The sequence below is a fragment of the Podarcis vaucheri genome (genome assembly GCF_965113315.1).
Source record: "Podarcis vaucheri genome assembly, chromosome: 12".
NCBI classification, from domain to species: domain Eukaryota; kingdom Metazoa; phylum Chordata; class Lepidosauria; order Squamata; family Lacertidae; genus Podarcis; species Podarcis vaucheri.
Window position 1 is genome coordinate 39,556,475 of NC_138750.1, and position 21,658 is coordinate 39,578,132.

Here is a 21,658-nt window from a genome sequence, read left to right on the forward strand (position 1 = left end):
TTGTCCAAGAGGACCCTTGATTTTCCGTTAACACTCCCTATGGCTGTCCTCGTTCTTTCTTCAAGGACCATCTTGCTTGCTTTCTCTTGCATGCCGCCCACTCGTGTGGTTCTCTTCCTCCACCTTTCACTCAGTCCTTTTATGCTCGTCTGCCTCAGCTATTCCCCCCAGTTGTGTTGCCTGCCAGCAGCATTTGGAAGCCACTGGGGCTGCTGCAGCCACCCCACTTTCTTGCCAGCTGAGGCTCCTGGGTTCCCTGCCAGGGCAGATCTGCTGCTTCACAGCCCCTGCAGGTGATGTCGGGAACCAGTGCTGAGACCCACAGCAGCCTTTCATTGTCCCCATTATTTGTTCAGGCTTTGGGATTGTCCAGAGCAGCAGACTATTTACTGGACATGATGAGTTAGGGTAATGCTTGCAGTTGAACATAGCTGGGATTTGACAAACTAGCTGTCACTGGCTATAGCCCCATGGTTTGCCTGGAATAGATGACTGCCTTTCTGTCCTGGAAAGCGATGACGTTGGTAGGATAGGCAGGGTTTTCGCAGAATACAAGATCTGGTAGCTGAATTATGGACACACTCTGAGTCACATGAAGATGAATGGTAGTGTAATGAACAAAGCTGCTTGCTATTATTAATGATTTTGTAAGTACTCGTATGTCAACAACAGGTTTTGCGTCAGGACCAAATGCTTCTGTTCTAGCTAGCACTTCTTCAGTTTCAGCCACCATGAGAGTCGGAGGTGCAGATAAATGGAAAAGCTACAACCTTGACTCCTTGATTGAATGCTGCCCTTGTGGATAACATTGGAAAACAGGTGCCCTGGCTAGACTAGATATCTACCATTGTCATCTTTTTGTATATAGATAACGTGGCCCATAAAATCGATATCCTATGACATAAGATTAAGAGCTGTTCTGATGTCATGCTGTCTTTCCTGGGAGTGCTTTGGGAAGAATTTCTCTTAGAATAATGTTATGGAAAGCATTATGTTGGAACTGGAAAACCAGTATTATCACCATCATTTTAATGTTTCCCATGAGTATTCCATGCAAGTTATTCTAAAAATGTTTGTCTGTAAAGGCCCTGAGACCTCCAGAATTTGAGGGAAGTTTGAACCAGTTGATTGCTGTGCCTGTTGTCTAGAATAGGAGGGAAGCAACAATGAGAGCTGAAGGACAGAAGCAAAACATATTGGGTTTGTTGGACAGTCTGTAATTAAAATATACTGTGCACAAATGTGTGCCTGAAGAAAATTAATAATAATAATGCTAAAGTGTTTAATGTTGTCATAGATCCTAAAACTAATGCTGAAGGGCCTCTTAGCAATATCTGCTGACCCCAGCCAGTAAGTTGGCAGGGTGGTGGTATGCAGCCCAACAGGAGCTGGCCCTGATGTCGTCTGTGCCTCCCTCCCTCCCTCCCTCTCTTCCTCCTCACAGTGCAGGACAGATGGTGTCTTTGCAAAATTGATTCCATGCTCTCACCTGATTCTCAGCCTGAGGAGCAATAACAGAGGTGGCTGTGGAAGGTGCAGTGAGCAGAACGATTCTTGTCACTCCTCAGAGAAGGAAGGGAGAGATGTGGTTGTGGCAAGGGACTCCCATCAGAGGGGGACAGAGGCAACAGTGTTTGGAGGAATGTTTCATTGTTTCAGTTGTCTCTACACGAATGCACAGAGAATGGGAAGCAAGCAAGAAGAACTTGCATTCCTGAAACCTGGTGGGATGATAGTCATCAATGGGATGTAGAAACGGAGAGGTACAACGTGTTCCAAAGGAACAGATCAAACAGGAACAGGCAGTTCCTTTTCTTTCACCTTGATTCTCCCTACAGCTTTTGTGATCCTTTTCGATTTTCTGCCCTAAGCTGTTGTCTGATCACTGCTTTCAAGAGATTAAGTCTGCAATCCTCAACAAGCCCCACTGAACACAGTGTGGGACTTACTTCTGAGTAAACAAACAAGATTGCACTATGTGGCTATGCTTCAGGGATGGTGGAAGCAAAACCTGTGATCTGGACTTTTGTGTTTTCCTGTCAAGTGGTGTTGTATTAAACAGGCTATATAAATGTCAATTGTTATTATTAATCTCTTTCCTACATTAGAAGATTTAATGGACATACTGTTTTCCGTAGTGACACCATTGTCACAATCACTTCTGCTGTTTTAATTAGAGGTGGCAACAGTGGCAGTCAGATGTTTAATTACATTTTGTAAAGGTGACTAGAATTAACTCATAAAATTAGCGGCTAATGCAGTGCACACAAAGTTGACCGCTTCTGACCATTCTTAGGAAGAAGAAAATAGTGGTCACAAAGTCCATTAGAGAAGAAAAATCCAGGATGAGTGCTGTGCTAGAGAGGAAAATGGAACAAGAAGCCATTTGAAGGAACTGAATCAATTTGTTTCATTATCTGATTCAGTGCAGATCTTTTGGCTGGCTCTTAATTTTTTCAAATGACTCCATGTTTGGAAACCTAACATGCTGTCCCAAACAGTATTGCCTACAGGAATTAAATATTAAACCACAAGCAAATAATTCATTGTTTGTTCAAATTGTACTATCTCAGTCCGGCTAAGAATTCAGAGAAAAGTTTCTAACTTAGGAGGAAATAAATTTGTGCCATCTTGATTTCTATAGCCAAATATATTTTCACTCTGAGTGTTACCATTTCTTTGCTACTTCTGGTTCATTTGGTTGTTAAATGGATGCAGTCCTGCTAAAGAGAACCTTCAAGTACTCTGGCTAAACCAGATCTGGGACTCATTGTCTCTCTTCCCAGTCAAAAGGAACTCTGCAGTGTTTGAGAGAGTGAAATGTTTCAGTTTATGACAAAGCGTGAAATGTGATATATCTCTTCGCAGCTGGTGTCCTTTCTGCCATTCCACTGCAATCCTACAAAAACTTGGGAGGATTGTAGGATTGAGTTCCCTTGAACTCAGTGGGACTTACATTTGAGTATATATGTTTAGCCTACTTTCTGCTGAATATTACTCCAGAATTGCACAGCTTGTGACTTAAATCAAGCCAAATATAATCTAACAAATAGGATGCAGAAGAAGGAATTTCAGTTGTAGCTTAGTCTATCTGCTGAAAATACCCTCTTGTCTACAACTATTAGAGTTGCAGGAGTCCTGTCTTTGGTATCTGGACATCCTACCAATATCCCCCTTGTTTTTGCAGTCCCAGCAAAAAAAGGGAGTTATTTAATTTACTATAAGGGAGATGAGAACATAGGAAGCTGCATATAATGAGGAAGACCGATTTTCCAACTAGCTCAATGCCGTTAACTCTGATTTCCAATGGCTCTCTGGGTTTTCAGATCGGAATCTTTCCCAACCCTACCTGGAGATGCAAGAAACTGAACCTGGCACTTTCTGCAGGTTCTGTACCATTCGGTTTCAGCCTTTCCTCTGCTTAGAACGACTTTGGATTTAGGGAAACTCTCTGATAAGGTTATGTCCCTGTGGCTCAGAATAAATAGAAACAGCAAGCCATGTTGTTGTTTTGCAACCTTTATAGTTGTTGTTGTTTTGCAACCTTTATAGAAATCTCTGGAAAGAATTGCTTGATCCAGTAATCATTTTGTATCCTAGAAGGATATGTGTACTTTATGTTTTCCCCAACCTTTCTTTCTGATACAAATAAGTTTATTACAGAAGCTGTAGCAAAATTCCTCTTGAGAGCAAGAAAGATGCAAGCTATATCTGCATCCAAATAAATGTAACAACTTCGTCTTACCCATCAATAGTTTTTTTGATCCTGTATCTCATTTGTGCATGTTAACAGTTGCAGAAGTTTTATTTGGAGGTCTGTTGGCTGGTTGAATAAATGTGTTGACAGGTTGACTTTACCCCATTTCGGGGGCTCCATTTGGGTTTGTTTAATGTGATGAGCATCTTGCTCATTCACATGCCACTCAAAAGTTCCTACTTTACCCCCTTCCCTTCTCCTGGCTGTGCTGTGGCAGGAGCAACAAACCACAAACTTTGACTTGTTGATGTCATCCAATTGCAGCTTGTGGTTTGTTTGGTGGGGGAGCCTGGGTTTGGGCATCATGACAAGGCTTGTAGTTTGGTCATGGTGCGGTTCTGGCAGGAGTAAGAAGCAGGGAGTTCTGAGAAGGCCTGCAAATTTGGATTGGCTTTAAGGAGAGACAGAGAGAAACTAGAACTATGGGAGTACAGGCAGCCCCCTACTTATGCGGAGGTTACTTTCTGAACCTCCGTGAGCATAAGTGAAATCACGTAAAGTAGAGAGCACCCCACTTTAATAGGGATGGTGTGCAGGGAGAAGAGAGAGAGAAACTCACTTGCTGCCGGGGCTGCTGTCTGGAAGTTGCTCAGGGCCACTGCTCAGCCTGTCCCAAGTCTTCCCTTGCTCAGGCCACTGCCTGGCATGCCTTCCCTCACTGCAGAGCAGCCCAGTATGCCTTCCCTTGCTCACTTCCAAGCAGCAGCCCCAAGTGAAATAACACCTGTCTATCTGTCTAATGATGACCTGCTTAAACATGGTTGCACACAAGTGGAATGTGTATAAGTGCGGGGGTGCTGCTGCTGAAAAACATAGTGGCATTAAGTAAGGAGCTCTAATTGACAGCACCATCCTATATATGCCTGCACAGAAGAAAATCTCACTGAATTCAGTGGGGCTTACTCCCAGGCAAGTAGCTATAGGGTTGCAGTCCTAATCTTACAAGGGACACAGTTTCTGTCCCCCACCCTCGCCCCCTACCTGAGCAAGTTGGCCTTTAAAAAAAAGGATATTTTGGGTTTTATTAAAACAGGTTTCTGGATGAATACTTACCTCTTCTATTGCATGCTTGCTTTCTTTTTTTAAAAAAAATGGTGTGGGTGTGTAGACTTAAGCAATACTTCCTCTATCCCTTACATTGTTTTAAAAAGATTTTATTTGACAGTGAATGTCCCACATCCCCTCAGCAGTGGGGAGCATGTGTTGTGTTGGCTTGCCTCTAAAACAGCAAATAGTCTTACTTATTGGGGGGGGGGGAACAGGGGACGTATTATCCTTCAGCAACACTCTCCCACCATTAGGATGAAACCATAATCATGCAATTGCTCCAGAATTTTGCTAGTGGGGTTGTATTTCTGCTAGTTAAGCTGCTGCCCATGGTACTTTTAAAAAATATAATGTCTCCATGAGCTCGCAGGTCCTTGTTTTGTTTGAACTTAAAGTATTTTAAAATTAAGCAATTTTAAAATTAAGCAATTTCTCGCAATATGACTTTCCCATTCCACAGTTTGCAATTCACTACTTTTCACACCTTTCCTAACATACTGATATGTACAGTAAAGTTCCACTGTGAAATTTCTTCGAGTCATTTCAGTTTTTTGCAGGTCTTATTAAATGTCAGTGACAGAGCGTCATGCCTGCCATTAAAGTATTTACTGCTGTCTCTAAGAAATAACAGTTCTAAACCAAGATACAATACTTTGCATAGACATGCTTTTTGCACGACTATGTAAATAACTCTGTGAAAGTACCGGGGGTGGTGGTGGGGCGGGATTGAGGACAACTCATCTTTCCAAAAGAGCAAGCTGCAATTATCTCTCCACCCCATAGAAGGCAACAAATAGCTACTGGGACATGCCTGTACTGAGCATTTTGGGTCATAGCAATCTGGATTTAGCATTGTTGTTCTGCATCGCATTTACAATAAAATGCATTTTTAATATGCCACTATAGAGAGCCTGGACTAACAGCATTAAAATGCGCTTGCCAAGCTGAAATGACTGCAGAGACTGTGTGTGCGATTATTATAGTACAGCAATAAGAGATTACTATAGGAAATTAACCTAGGGAATGTACTCCTTACAAAAGTATTATAATGACTCGGTGCTGATATTCACACTACTCCACTGGCACAAACCTTATTTGGTAGAGAGATGTTTGCGCTGCTATAATAATTTGAGGAACCATTCTAATCTCATTGGAAATTAATACCCCTGTTTGAAAATAAAAAGTACTGTCACCTAATTGTTTTGCCTGTGGGCATGGTTCTGGATTATATTTATAATTGATAAACTATGGTGACTGATCAATTGTTTGTGGTGTGCTTTCAGGTTGATTCTGTCTGTGGGGTTTTCTAGATCAGAGTGTTAACTTGCCAAATTAGTCTTGTCGGATGAATCTAGCAAAGAATACCAGCTTCTCTTCTTCCTTTGCTGCTAACTATGTAGGGCCTACATATTTAGAGCAGCTTCGTGGGAATAGAAAGGAATATAGCTTCAATTTCAAAATCTTTTAGTAGCCTCCTATGTGGCGGCTGGAACATAAGAAAATGTGATCTGCAAAGAACTATCTAGCCAGAAGAGAAGTGTTAGAAACTGAGATATAGAAGCAAATGGCTCCTTAAAACAAGGTTGCAGTTTCCAAAACAGAATATGCAATTGTCATTTTGAGGCAAGACTTTTATTTTTCAAATGATGGACAGGCTGTGGTTGATTATCAGTTAAACGTCTGGCTAGTTCAGATGACAACCTTGAGCTAAGTTAAGAAGTTTGAGAACTGAAAGAAGAAAGGTTGCTTTATCCAGGGACTGTCCACATATATATTAGCCTATTCCAACCTCCTTTTCTTAATGGTGACACGAATATTCTTCACAACCATGAGCGGGGCAGTGGAGTGGGGTAAGCGAATACAAGCTACAACCATTCACTGTTATGTTGTTCACTGCTCCTGCTGAGACTGAACAGAGAAAGCATTTTGGTTCCTGAAATCCTTTCTGATTGTGCAGATAAAATATAGCTGATAGAAATCTACGGGTTGTGGCGTTAGTGTGAGAAAACAGTCAAGATCCAGTGTTCCCCAGGCATGAACCTCCAGGTGGTGGTGATGTCAGGTGCCATCTTGGCGCCTAGGCATCTTCACGTGGTTGCAAATGGCTGATAGCCAGGTGCAAAATGTGCCTGACGTCCGGCTAATTTCAAACACTGTAGAAGAGTGGTCTGCAGTGCAATCGAGTTTAAAAAAACACTGGAATAGACTGATCTATGACAGGTTGGTCAGAACAAATGGATCATTCTTTGGGGGCAGTAGTTTGGATTATATGTCCTTTTGTTCCCTTCCAAATCTATGCTTCTACATTTTTCTCCAGTAACGTACACAATCAAGCTTTGTGCCAAGAAGAAGTTGGATGTGCTTGCATCAGTATTCTTAAGTTACCTTACATGCAATTTCTCATGTTCAAGTATGACTCTCTTGACGAAAAAGGAACGTGAGTATTGGCTTAGGGTCAGGTTTTTTTGATCCCTTATCTGCTGTGTACGTGTTTAATTATAGGAAAAATCCATAGGAAGCTCAATGGAATTTTGGGTCAAGTCAGAACTACAGAATGTAGGGGTGTGTGTGGAGGTTTCACACTTGGGCTGATTCATATGTTATGTTCAGCTACTGATATTTGCATTTGAAAGTATGTGCAAGTAAACAACCCACAAAGATGGTGCAACATATGAGAAACGGTGCATATGTAATGATGCAAACTTGACTTCTGAAGCAGGATGAGATCCAGTGGCAGAAATCAGTGCTCAAGGCAAATTGCAGAAGTTCTTGCACATGAGTTAAGCTGTTTACTCAAGACATACAAGCGCCCACCAGTTGCTAGAAGTACTGTGAATCTCCCAAACCGAAATAGTGGGGCAGCTGTTGACTTCATTGTTACAGAAAACTAGATGAAAAACACACACACCTTGGTGGTTAAAATGTTTTTGTGCTGTGTAGTTTTATCAGAGATGAAAAGGAGCCATGCAGAATAAGTTATGTTGAGCTCAGCATATTGTTTAAATCTAATTAACTCCCCAGTTTGTTTAAAAATGAGAACATCTCTTTTAAGTGATGAAAGCCAGTTGTGTTATGCAATCACATTAACCTTTCTTTCCTTCTTTGCCTTGACTGTAAGCATGGGTAGGATCACTGAATTTTCACCAGAACTACAGCCTGCTCTAACAGAATGTTAGCTCCCATCAAAAGTAGTCAATTAATAGCCAGGGCAGACAGCTCAAATTTAATCAGAATGTACAGGAGATGTATTTTGCTTTTAATGCTTTGCACTAGAGAAATCCCCTTGGAAATCTTGTTGATTGTAAGCAGTGTTTGTGACCTAACTTCTGTCTGCTCCTGGACCCAGGAATCTGCGCTAGCAAAGCAATATTTCTTCACCTTCAATAAACAAATCAGTACTTTGACCCACATATTGCAAGGGAGACAGAAGCTTAAATCCCTTGAGAAAGGGTTGAAGGAGTGTGCATGTTTAGCAACAGAAGGGCTGATTAATAGTAGCCATCTTCAAATATTTGTTTCTGTTGCTCCAGAGGATAGGGCCTAAACGAGTGTGTTCAAATTACAAGAAAGGAAATTTCCACCAGGCATTAGGAAGAACTTTCAGGTGGTGTTCGCTGTTCAGCAATGAACAGATTGCCTCTGAAGAAGGTGATAGACTCTGTTAGACATTTTAAAGCAGAGGTTGGAAGGCTACCCATATTAGGAATGGTGTAGCAACAGATTCCCTTCCTTGGCAGTGATTTGGACTAGAGCACCTTTTGAGACGGGACACGGGTGGCGCTGTGGGTTAAACCACAGAGCCTAGGGCTTGCTGATCAGAAGGTCGGCAGTTTGAATCCCCGTTGCCCAGTCTTTGCTCCTGCCAACCTAGTAGTTCAAAAGCACGTCAGAGTGCAAGTAGATAAATAGGTACTGCTCCAGCAGGAAGGTAAACTGCGTTTCTGTGCGCTGCTCTGGTTCGCCAGAAGTGGCTTAGTCATGCTGGCCACATGAGCGAGATGAGTGCCGCAACCCCAGAGTCGGCCACGACTGGACCTAATGGTCAGGTGTCCCTTTACCTTTTGAGAGCCCTTCCAATTAAGACTCCAATCCCTTTTTCATTCTATCCTCCAGTGATATTTTCCTTTAGAAGAGGACAGGCACATCTGCCCTTTCATTCCCAAGAAAAGCATTTCCCCCCCGACATAGATAAGCCATGCAGTACTGTATGATTCTATGCAAGAGATAAATGCAGTGGCAAATCAGCAGGTGTTCTTTGTGCATGAGGTGAGGTTTCGCAGAAAACAGCTGAACCATTCACTGCCTGCTGGGTGACATGGACTCCGTTTGCTTATTTGCTGGTGCTTTATATTTATAGTGGTACACTGTGGGTAGGTCATCCTATGGCGCCATGGAAGGGTGCCAATTTGATGCTTTGCTTCTCCGCAGCCCTAAAAATGGGCCTGCTGGAGAAACGAGCCTCTTGGGCTCTTTGCCCTCTTGACTCCAGCTTATCTGTTGCATTCTCAGAGGGAAGGGGAACCACAGACTATCTGCTTGGAGGGCTTTTTACCAGTAACAAACCAATGTTTATGGTATTATGCGCTAAAAGGCAGACAGGAAAGGCTTCTGTTTAATCAATAATGTATGCTCCAGTTAGTCTTATCCTCTGGACATCATTAAACATGTATTTTGTTTCATAACTGATGATTTTGGCTGACTGGAGTTTATAACTAGATATCCTCAAGCCTTTGCATCTACCATCAGGCAGATCTGAATTGAGCTAGGCAGTCAGCTATGTTTAGTGTTAATGTGGAAAGTAAACTTAAAAATAAGTGAGAGTTGGGAGTTAATTATAAATAGTAGAAGTGGAGGGTATGCAAGAGCAGACCTCATGCCTCTTAACACAGTCAGACAGCAGCAGCAAGGTTTGATGTTTAAATGTTGTAGCCCACTGTGGAGGAGCTTTACTAGTAAGCTTAGAAACTTTGTGTATTAAAAATCAAATTAAACCACACTACATTTTGTTTAAATGGTAAGGAAATGTACGTTCAAGGTATACTTAATAATGTTAATTGGCAATGGAGCAGTATCACTTAATAAATGCGCTCCATTAAACAGATCCACCATAATGTCTCACCAGCTTGGAAAGATTTCCTTGGCATACAGCACTGATTCTTAGGCTTGCAGTCCGACTCTGATTACAGTGGTACCCCAGGTTACATATGCTTCAGGTTACAGACTCCGCTAACCCAGAAATAGTGCTTCAGGTTAAGAACTTTGCTTCAGGATGAGAACAGAAATCGTGCTCCGGCGGCACAGCAGCAGTGGGAAGCTCCATTAGCTAAAGTGGTGCTTCAGGTTAAGAACAGTTTCAGGTTAAGTACGGGCCTCTGGAACGAATTAAATACTTAACCTGAGGTACCACTGTATTTAGGAATAAGTTGCATGGCACTTGGTGGGACCTACTTACAATTAAACATGTGGGATCAGGCTCTTAGTGATAAATGATATTTGGGAGACAAAGTGAAAGAACCAGGCAATTACCAACTTTTTTTGGCTTATGGCTGAGAAAGCCAATGACATTAACAGTTGATAGGGAGTACTGAATGAACGGACGTTGCTGTTTATTTAATTATTTAAGCCCTTGACTTTTTAGAACTCTGGAATAAATTGCAATAATGTTTTCCTTTAAATCCATTATTAATTCTGTGATATGTTTCATTTCTAATGAAAAGAAGATCCACCTTTGGTGCTAAGGAAGCCTTGATACGCATCTGTCAGAAAGGTTTGTGCAAGTTCAACAAATCTGCATACAGACATTTGTTTTGTATAATTTATGGTGCTTCCATGATACGCACTAGTATCCATAACTCAGTTGTGTCCTAAAAGCAACAGCATCTGTCTTGGAAAAGTCTGCTGCCTTGAAGCCTCTCTGTAAGTTCATACTCTCCTTAATTATTCCTATCTATTTTTTTTTTCCTGAGTTGCACAGATTTTCTTTCTCATCCTTGATGACAGCTTGCCTAACACAATGGCATATTGATGTATTTCCCCCCTTTCACTTAGAAATGCAAGGTCTCTAATGCTCTGGCATCCTTTTCTGTATTCCCAATCTCTTTTCTTGCGGTTGCATTCCCACTTGGGTAGTCCTGCTGTTGCAAGGCCAACTACTTAGGCTTTACTGAATCTTTAAGGACTTGTGGTTCACTTGATTGTACAATAGCAGTTCAGTGTGAGCCTCCCATAGGGCTTTGAATCGAAGCAAGAAAAATGTAACTAAAATTCTGGAGAAAAGCCAGTATTTCATCCTCGCGATTTCTAAACACCCCCCCTCCCGGTCAGCACTATACACTGGTTGTTTTCATGCTCTAGCAAGAGCGAAGATGTTAAGATTGCTTCGTATTTTTCTCCTCTCCCTTGTACCACAGAAACAGCCAGCAAGTACTTTCAGTATCAGGACAGAGGTATAGGCAATAATTTAAAAGGAATTCGCCTTACCTAGATTCACTTATTTTATCAGCAATTCTCTGTACCGATGTCTTACTTGTGCTTCACTATCCCCAAAGTACCCCAAAGCCTGACAAACTATTCTGAAACTGTGTTTGGGACTATAAAGCTACAGACTTGGAGGTGGGTAGGGAGGGGAAGTCCATATATACAGACTTAGTAATGTTTGAACTGACTGCAAAACAAAAAGGCTCGTCATCCAGTTTTGGTGACAAGTCCTCACAAAAAGCCTTGAGTTTTGCTTTGACTCATCAGTGTGCATTAGTTTGTACACTGATAAAAAGATTTGGCCAGCATTATAACTACATTACATAGATTGGATGACTCTTTAAAGAATGTTTAGTAAGTATCTTCAGATGGAAGGACAAGCTATGCCAGCCAATCTTGAGTTTCTTCTAAAGTATCCTTGTTCATTTTGTGTAGCCTGCTCTCTCTCTTTTTAAAGGATTTCTTTTATTGAAAGATTTTCATAGACATTCATACAACATCTCTGTTCTCAGTTCATAGAGTCCTTTCTATAGGTCAGTTACATTTGGTGTGAGACACTGCTGTCATAGACATCAAAAATGGCAAACCCATACCAACACCAGAAATATAAGACAAATTAGGGGACACCCAAATACCTTGGCTGACCCATCACCAACAGCGCACCTTCTTAATAACCCAACAGTAAAAACAGCAGCAACTACTAGGCCTCTGACCACCTTTGAAAAACTTCTCCTGACATCAGAGGGACACAGCAAGGGGATGGTATCCACAATATACAAAATATTCCTCCAAGGCCTTACAAAATCCCTCACCACAATCAAAGATTACGAAATAAACCCTACCCAATGGTCTAAACTGTGGTCTAAACCACCCTTCTCAGCCAAAAGAAGGGAACTCACATCGAAACTAGTTTAGTCTGCTCTTTGATGCATGGAGCAAAATTGGTGTAAGGGTCTTTAACATCTTTCTATATATTTTCCTAGAATACGCCTTTTTAAAGATGCCTTCGCTGAAGGGTAAAGTCCAGACTGTTTTGGGCCTTGTTGAGCCTAGCCAGCTTGGCTACACGATGACCCACGAGCACTTGACAATGGATTACACTTGCTGCTACTACCCACCTCCTTCAGGCCAAGAAGCACTCTCTGAAACATCCATTGAGATGAAGAACTTGTTTTGGCTGAAACAGAATCCCTACAGCCACAAAGAGAACCTCCTCCTGCATCAAGAAACAAGTGCTGTGAAGGAAGAACTGCTGCAGTTCAAAGCTGCAGGTGGTGGGACCATAGTGGAAAATACAACCACAGGGATAAGGAGAAACATGAAGACCCTAAAGCAGCTTGCGAAAGAAACTGGGGTCCATATTATTGCTGGTGCTGGCTTTTATGTTGGTGCCACTCATTCTCCTGAAACACGAGCGATGTCTGTGGAGCAGGTGGGTCTGAAAACGTGCTGAAAGTTGGGCGCTCTTATTGGCAACCTCTGAATACCTCAAGATATGTTGTTTGCCTTTAACATAATTAAAATAGGAAGCCTTGAAATTGGGAATTAGGGGTGTGTGTGTGTGTGTGTGTGTGTGTGTGTGCATAATATACTGGGTTGGATACAGAGGAATTCACCTCTATGGTAGAAGAGCTTTTCTTGACAAGGCAAGATCCTTCCATGAGAAAATGAACTGAAAACCAGTGGGTTTGCTGCTGTTATCACAGTGCATCCTGCAATCTCATGCACAGTATCTTAGGATGCATGTGTGAGCTAAGTTTCTGTTGCCCACACCCTTTGGTGATGGTTTGCCATTTTTCAATGCCATCCTTGGCGAGGTGTGTCTATTGACTTTCAGGAGAAATATAAAAACATTCCCGCTCACTCAGGCATTTGAAGGCCGAAAGATACTGACCATGGCAACCTTGAAATTAGGAACGACATTGTTTTACTTAAGTTTTGATACTATGCAGCACAGAGAGTTTTAACTTAAAAGAATGTTTATTTTCTACAGCTGACAGAGGTTATAGTTAATGAAATTCTCAATGGAGCTGATGGAACTGACATAAAGTGTGGGGTCATAGGAGAAGTTGGCTGCTCGTGGCCTCTGACAGAAAGTGAAAACAAAGTACTACAAGCAACGGCACATGCTCAGTCACAGCTTGGCTGCCCTGTCATCATCCACCCTGGCAGGAATAGTGATTCACCTTTCCAGATCATTCGAATTTTGCAGGAAGCTGGAGCTGATACCTCAAAAACCGTCATGTCTCACATGGACAGGTAAATGGGCCACTCTGGTGTTGGATTGTTTGTAAATATTTCTGCTTCTAGACCAGGGGTTGTCAACCTGGTTCCTACTGCCCACTAGTGGGCGTTTCAGGATTCTAGGTGGGCGGTAGGGGGTTCTATGACACAAGCTGAATCCTCTTTCCATCGAGCACTGGTGGGTGATAAGGAAATTTTACCATCAAGAAAGATGCATTCGTGGGCGGTGGGTATAAAAAGGTTGACTGCCCCTGTTCTGGACAGTGGAACTTTTAAGAAACCCACAGCAGGTTGAACCTAATCAGATTTTATCAGTGTTCTGATACTTCATTACAGCAAGCATTGTAACAGTTCCAGCATTTGCAGTACTCAAAATATGGCAATTGCAGGGAATACTTTAATGCAGATACATACCATACTGCCAGACTGAAACTCTGGTGAAGTTGGTGACAATCGTCAAAGTGGCATGTATGTGCAAAACTGCTTAGACCTGCTGACATCTAAAAATCTTTAATTCCAAAATGCCGGCAGTCTAAATGGTTTGTAGATCTCAGTGCTCATTAGAATAAGAGTGTCTGTTCATGTTGGGGAGTCGCTCCTTGAGCACCTAAATAAATCATCACATTTTCAAAGTCTGCCCTGCGTTTATCAAGACCCATTTATGTCAGAGAAACGTTCAGCGCCATAACTAAGATATTGTGCTGAGATACAACACTTATAACAGTGTTTGAACTACAGTGGTACCTCGGGTTAAGTACTTAATTCGTTCCAGAGGTCCGTTCTTAACCTGAAACTGTTCTTAACCTGAAGCACCACTTTAGCTAATGGGGCCTCCTGCTGCTGCCATGCCGCTGGAGCACTACTTCTGTTCTCATCCTGAAGCAAAGTTCTTAACCCAAGGTACTATTTCTGGGTTAGCGGTGTCTGTAACCTGAAGCATATGTAACCTGAAGCGTATGTAACCCAAGGTACCACTGTATATGAAGTTGCACAACCCCCTTCAAAACTTATTAGAACATCAGTGTCATATCACTGTCACTTCTCCAACTTCATTGGGTAATCCCTGTCTGGCTCTTAAACCTCTTTAGTTGCTGCTGCCCCCCCCCCCAGCTTTGCACACTCCCAACACTTACTGCTAACTCCTCACATTCACAGGCGTACATTCAGTGACGCTCCTCCCTTTGGACTCCTGTGTTGTCCTTTCTCTCTTTAGTGCAAATAGAGGTTCTTCAAATGGGGTATTCTGCTAAGTTTTTATCAGAACAGACCTGTTTATTTAATGGTACTAACTTAATGTCCATGAATATAACCGTAGTTTTAGGTAAATGCCACCTATCGTTTGAAATGGTTGCATTTTGTCAGCTAGATCGTATAAAGTGGTACACCAAGACCCTCTGCAGTTTTCAGATAGTCCGCAAATAGAAGCTTGAGAACTGCGGGTATGGGCGGTGCTGAGCTTTTCGCACCAAAGGTTTGAATCTGTGTAAGATGAGCTTCCCGTGTTCCTAACTGGTAGCAGGTTCAACCTGCTGCATAAAGGCCATCTGCCTTCCCCTCCAGTACGTGGCAACACTTGGCATGGACACATTGGAGAACTATGTATCTGCAGATCAGATAGCTTTAAATAGCCTGGCTCTCTTCCCTGAGTTATCTGTTGCAGGATAAGAATGGATATTCCGCTTTCTCCAGACTATGTTGCAAAAACAACAACCCCAAACCGCAACAATTCTACACATCCTTAAATAGCTACATCACATCGCTTGAATCCTCTCCTGCTACAACTGCAAGATGTTACTGCTACCTCTGTAAACAAAAGTCACAGAACGTCCATGGAGAGCAAAGTAGTGGATGCTTCACGCCTTCAGTTAAAAAAACATGATCTGTGCTGCTAAGCCACATTTATATGACCTTGTGTGGTTGATGATTAGTTGGCAGATGACCATGTATTGATTAGCATTGCTGAAGGCTGGAAGCTATTTGTAGTCATATGAATTATCATTGAATTGTTGTGAGTGCTCTATAGCACACTATGTAAAATGATTTTCCCTGATCATACATGTATAATTTAAATGTGCTTTACATGAAACACAATGTATGTTACTACCTACATTTCCACTCATGCTTAGGCATTTGTGAGAAAATGGAAGCCTAAATGATTTTTTTTAAAAAAATAAAACACAAACTCTCTTCCAGATTGCAACTACTTTCTTGTCTGATTGCCTAGAATTAATTCTTGATTGCTTCAGGTAACCATGTCAGTTGCTATTGACAGGCTTAATTTAAATAAATCCCCAACTCTTTTAATATATATTCACACCTATACCTAGAAAAGCATATTCCTATGAACGTGATTTTAAAATTATAATAATACAAAATATTGCCACGGTACTACAGCGTATAAGTACATTTACATAGCAATTTTGGCTTCTAGTGTTGAGCTGTAAATGAAAGCCATACTACTTGCACACTACTTTGAAAGTCCATTGGATAAGAATCTCTGGTCCTATGTAAACTGTGATTATTATTATTTTCAAACAAGATTTTTATTATTAATTACAGTTGGCAATAATGAGTGTCCTGCTGGTGCCAGTTGTGTTTGAACAAGAGCTTTCTCTCACTCGTTCCATCTGTTCTTTCTACTTAATCCTGCTGTTAAGTCACAATATTGAATTTGTGACATCAGTCATTTCCATAGCGACAGACTATGATGCAACCGAATTAAATGTTAATGGCTTTGTGGCATTAAGCAGAAGGAGCACCAAGATAATGTAGGTGAGAATGATTCTTTTGAGTTTCACCCATACAGTATTTTTGGGTAGTCAGGCAAGAGAAGGAGAAAGGGTAGAAGAATGCAAATACGTAGTTTGACAACACCCCACATCCAACACTTCACGGAGGGCAAAGGGCAAACCCTCCTTGTTTCCGCTCTGTCTGTTGCCAACATTTATGCCAAATGTACGCAGTAAGTTATTGGCAATATATATACAGTGGTACCTTGGATTACATACGCTTCAGGTTACATACGCTTCAGGTTACAGACTCCGCTAACGCAGAAATAGTACCTCGGGTTAAGAACTTTGCTTCAGGATGAGAACAGAAATCGTGGTTTGGCGGTGCAGCGGCAGCAGGAGGCCCCATTAGCTAAAGTGGTGCTTCAGGTTAAAAAAAGTTTCAGGTTAAGAACAGACCTCCGGAACGAATTAAGTACTTAACCCGAGGTACCACTCTGTGTGTGTGTGTGTGTGTGTGTGTGTACGTACTTCTTGACATCACCTCAAGGTTTCATTAACCAGAAGGACAGGAAACAAAATATAACTACCATATGTTAGAAATGTACCCCCCATTTTTCAAAGGGGGTTTCCTTAGGTGGAGAAACCTCCTTCTGACTTCTTGGTGTAGATGTATCAGAAGAATTTAAAGATAAATTTCAGACAGGGAAACTGAAGGAAAATGCAAATGAGGCAATATCTGTCCTCGGTGATCTGCGGTAGTCCACCTTTATTAATTGGTGGACAACTTTGTTCACAAATAATTAAAGAAAAGCATGAGTTGAAATACATAATTATTTATTAAACATGTTTAAATATAAAATATTAATTGTATGGCTTTTCCCCAATGAAATATAAATAGCTTTGTTTCTAGGTTTGTTAGGAGGTATCTGCTTATTTTATGGAGATATGGATTGCTTTTATCACCTTAGGCTAAAATAAGCACAACTGGAAACCTGGGATATGCATATGTTCTTTTTAACAAGCTTTCTGAATCTGGACTATTGCTAGCAATTCAGGCTATGTGAAACTTCACTTGCCCACAAACCTTTAGAAATGCCACCACTTTTTTTTTTTTAATGTCTTGAAGAAGACCAATCTAGTCTCTGGAATTAGGTCTGGAATATCTTTAAAATTTATTAGCAACTTCCTCCCCAAGGTTGCCCAGGAATTCTAAGGGGGAGGGGAGAATCAGTGCAGTTTTGGAAGATTCAGTCCTCCTTCTTGATTCAAAATGGCATCCAGCTGGATTCAAATATTGACTAAAATCTGCTCCTTGATCATGCAAAATTTGGGTTTGATGTTTTAAGAGCTGTCCAAATGCACAGTGAAAAAACAACTTTACACAATATATATAGTAGAGGATTTGGGGTGTGTTCTTATTCCTGAACAAAAAACCATTAAAGGCGGTTATAGGTTGCTATTTTTAACCTAGAAATATTGTGTGGCATTCAGCTAAGTTTTACTCAGAGCAGACACACTGTGATTGCATAAGAAGAGATTGCTGGATCAGGCCGGTGGCCCATTTAGTCCACTATCCTGTTCTGACAGTGGCCAACAAAATTAATGGACCTAACGTAGTCCTGTAGATTAATTTTAGCTTAGTTGAATACTACTGATAGACTCTGCTTCTTGTTTGAGAGACTGTACATTTTGTCTCTCTCCATTTTTGTTTTTAAACATATTGACATAGAATTCCACAACAAAGTCTATCCCCTCCAATAGTTCACAAAATGGAAAGATAAAATGTAATTTAATACAGTCCACTGTTTTGATAGTTATAAGGATAAATGTTTTCAAATTTCAAGGCTTGGTGACAAATTAAACAAGGTTGTAATTCTACCTGAGACCTATGGGTTATGTATATGAATCCTTAAAAAAAAGTTTTATCAGCAAAATGTTATGGTGGTGACGAGACTGGAAATACTCTGAACCAACATAAAATAGGAATATGGGGAGAAAGTTCAAGAAATTAATTTTATTTTAAGAAGTGTTTACAGTTTCTTTGCTAATTGACTTTACACCATAAATGTTGCTGAAGAGTAAAAAATAAGTAAGAAATCAAACTATGATGACTAGCTAGTCTGTTGAAACCTGTATGTGTCAAAAAAAAAATATTTGTAAGAATATCTGGGGTCAGAAACTCTGCAGTTATGTAATGTAGGCTGCAATTCTATTTACCTGGGACTTACATCAGAGCAGACATACAGGGTGAGTCCTTTAAAAGAGGCCCAGTGGATATAGAGTACACATGTTCAACGGAGCCTCTTTTAAAAGACTCACCCTGTGTATGCTGGATTGTGCTGTGAAGCTGACTTCTAATGAATGAATCTGTTATGAATGAATATTTGCTGTGTTTGAAGGCTATTGTCAAATGAGGTTAAATGATTCAAATCAGCTATGAGAGAGAATTGCATTGAGTTTATAGTGTATACTGTGATTTGTACAGGACTATATTTGACGAGAAGAAACTGTTGGAGTTTGCTGAGCTTGGATGCTACTTAGAGTATGACCTCTTTGGAACAGAATTCATTTTGTACCAAATGAATCCTGATATTGATATGCCAAGTGACAATGAAAGAATTTTAAGGTATGTATTGCAATGTACAGACATGGAAACTTCTGCTGGAGATAGCAATGTTGTTAGTGTCCAGGTTTTGAAAGTACCACAAACGGAACCTGTGTGTAAGTTGCACTAGCAGGCATTTCAATGTGCCTGCCTTCCATGTATAGCTATTCTGTTTAGTTTAACGTCTTAAATCACAAAGGTCCAGGGCAGACATAATACACAGTCGCTAAGCATGGTTAAGAAATAAGAAGTGGAGAGCCCGTCCTCATTCCTTTTGCATTAAAATTTATCCTTCTCTTTCCCTGAGATCTTTCACCATAGACCAAACCAGGTGTTACAGCAGCACAATATTTATGTTCTGTAATTTCAATATCCTGTAGCAGTGATAGAGCCATTTAAATATTCACCCAGTGCTTTTCCAGCTGCATTGGCTCCCTGTGGAGTACAGGGTCAGATTTAAGGTGCTGCTTTTGACCTTTAAAGCCCTTCACGGCCTAGGACCCTCATACCTATGGGACCGCCTCTCCCGGTATGCCCCACAGAGGACCTTAAGGTCCATATATAGCAACACCCTAGAGGTCCCGGGCCCTAAGGAAGTTAGATTAGCCTCAACCAGAGCCAGGGCCTTCTCAACACTGGCTCCGGCCTGGTGGAATGCTCTGTCTCTTGAGAACAGGGCCCTGCAGGATCTGATCTCTTTCCACAGGGCCTGTAAGACAGAGTTGTTCCACCTGGCCATTGGCTTAGAATCAGTTTGATTCCCTCCCCCTCTTTCTTTTTCCTTTCTCCTCCTATGAAGAGATTGCACCCTAATGTTTTAGTGTTGTATTTTAATCTTTTAAATTGTATTTTAATCTTGTTTTTATTAATGGTTGTTAGCCGCCCTGAGTCCAGTCTTGGCTGGGGAGGGCGGGGTATAAATAAAAAAAAATATTTATTATTAAAGCACAGCTGTGGCATAAAGGGGGAATTCAAACTTCTGAGACCAGAAGTCCAGCCCCAACAGGAGACAATATATGGGGAGAAAGCATCTATAGGGGAAGGGTTCATCCAGAAGATATACCCTGTTTGATAAGAAATTGGCACAACCAGCATTGTAACAGTGGTTGTGACTCTCTTAAGCTTCCATTTTGACTTCATGGTTAAGGGTTAACGGCAGGCATAGGCAAACTTGGCCCTCCAGATGTTTTGGGACTACAACTCCCATCATTCCTGACCACTGGTCCTGTTAGCTAGGGATGATGGGAGTTGTAGTCCCAAAACATCTGGAGGGCCGAGTTTGCCTATGCCTGGTTAACGCTAATCAAGATCTTCCTTAACTATAGTTAGCAAATCAGCTTCAAAACTTGCTTATGAGTGAGCTTTAATCATGGTTAAGGTGACCACAGTCACAATCCTGAGTCCTGCTTAAGGCTGTACATGGAAGTGCAGGCAAAATGAGTGCAGAAGCAGAGGGAATGTGCAGTCCTGCAGCCGCCTCCTGATCTGCTAACCAGGGTTAGAAAACGGGATTCGTACATCTGCAGTAGACCTTCTTAATGTAGGAAGTCTGTTCCCCTTCCCCTCTGCTTACCTATTAATACTAAATTCACAACGTTACAAAAAGCAAAGCGAATCAAGATGAGACAAGAACAAACGTTTCCACAGAAGTTTCAACACAAAAGAAATACTGACACTCTGGCTGTTGACACATATTACTTACTATTTGGTTGTCAATACAAACCAGCTTCTTCTTTTTAGCTCTTATGTGTATGGGGACGCTGCTAAAAAAGCATGATTGCGCATCACAGAATAATAACACATTGCTTAAAATCCTGCCGCTCTCATTAGAAAATAAGTTAAGCTAGGTAAAACTGAACTTTGTTTCAGCTACTCCGTCAACCTGCCCTACACCGAGTTAAATTAACATACTGTTAAGTTGCTCCTAAAACCTCTGCTTCTTGACTAATCTGGAGCCAATTTTGTGATGAGTGAAAGCGCTCCTTGGACAGATACGACTGGAAGTTATGCAGGTAGAAAGGCTATTATTATCAGTAATGCTTTTGCTATTGATTGTGGCAACAGTTCACAATACACCTCACCATGACAATTCCCTCATAATTCCTTCCCGAAACTGGCATTGAACAAAAGTAGCAGTAGGTTTTTATAGGGAGACAAGATTGCCTTTCACCCAGAACGATTTGCGCATTTATGCTAGAGATGCCATTAAACTTCTTTTTGTGCATTCAGTTTATTGTTGGTGAGCATGCTAGGAAAACTGGCAGGCTACTATTAATTCATAGTCAGCTCATGTTTGACTTGTATTCATCATAGTCATACAAATCAAGCTGACCTCTGTGTCTGGTTGTATAAACACGGGAGAGGGAAAGGTATTTTTCAGACTTCACTCATGTTCAGTTCCACTAACGCTGAATAAAAGATTTGTAAATATCCAGATTTGCATGTGCATCTTTAAATATGTCCCTTGAGACAGCATAGGATTGTATAGAGATTTTTTTTGGGGGGGGGAGTGTCTTACGATAACTTCTCAACATTTTATTATTGGAAATTATTACTGAAATATTCAAAAGTATAGTTATGTTATGGTGAGTTTGGAGAGCAATTATGTGGAAAGAAAGTTGTTTTCTTTTAAAATCATTGCTGGCTTGCTTATTTATTAATCTGTCAATTCAAGGATGTTTGAGGTGGGTGAAGCGATTATGCTCTCGTAATACTGCATTCATAATAATATATTGCTGCTTATTAGCTCAGATGTGGCTACAGCAATCATGTAAAGCTCAGCCTCACTGATAATAG

At 41.1% G+C, this 21,658-nt stretch overlaps 1 protein-coding gene across 3 annotated transcripts in view; it reads left to right on the plus strand.

Moving 5' to 3' along the window:
- Positions 1-21,658, plus strand: part of PTER (phosphotriesterase related) — a 36,718-nt gene that overhangs the window by 13,372 nt on the left and 1,688 nt on the right. For 2 of the 3 annotated variants that reach the window (XM_082193228.1, XM_082193229.1), the window contains exons 2-4: positions 12,265-12,713; positions 13,275-13,540; positions 18,743-18,883. In XM_082193228.1, the coding sequence (XP_082049354.1) occupies positions 12,282-12,713; positions 13,275-13,540; positions 18,743-18,883 (839 nt within the window). In that variant the 5' untranslated portion in view covers positions 12,265-12,281. Of the gene's footprint in view, positions 1-10,521; positions 10,572-12,264; positions 12,714-13,274; positions 13,541-18,742; positions 18,884-21,658 lie in introns of all 3 variants that reach the window. The other variant, XM_082193230.1, reaches the window with a different exon arrangement.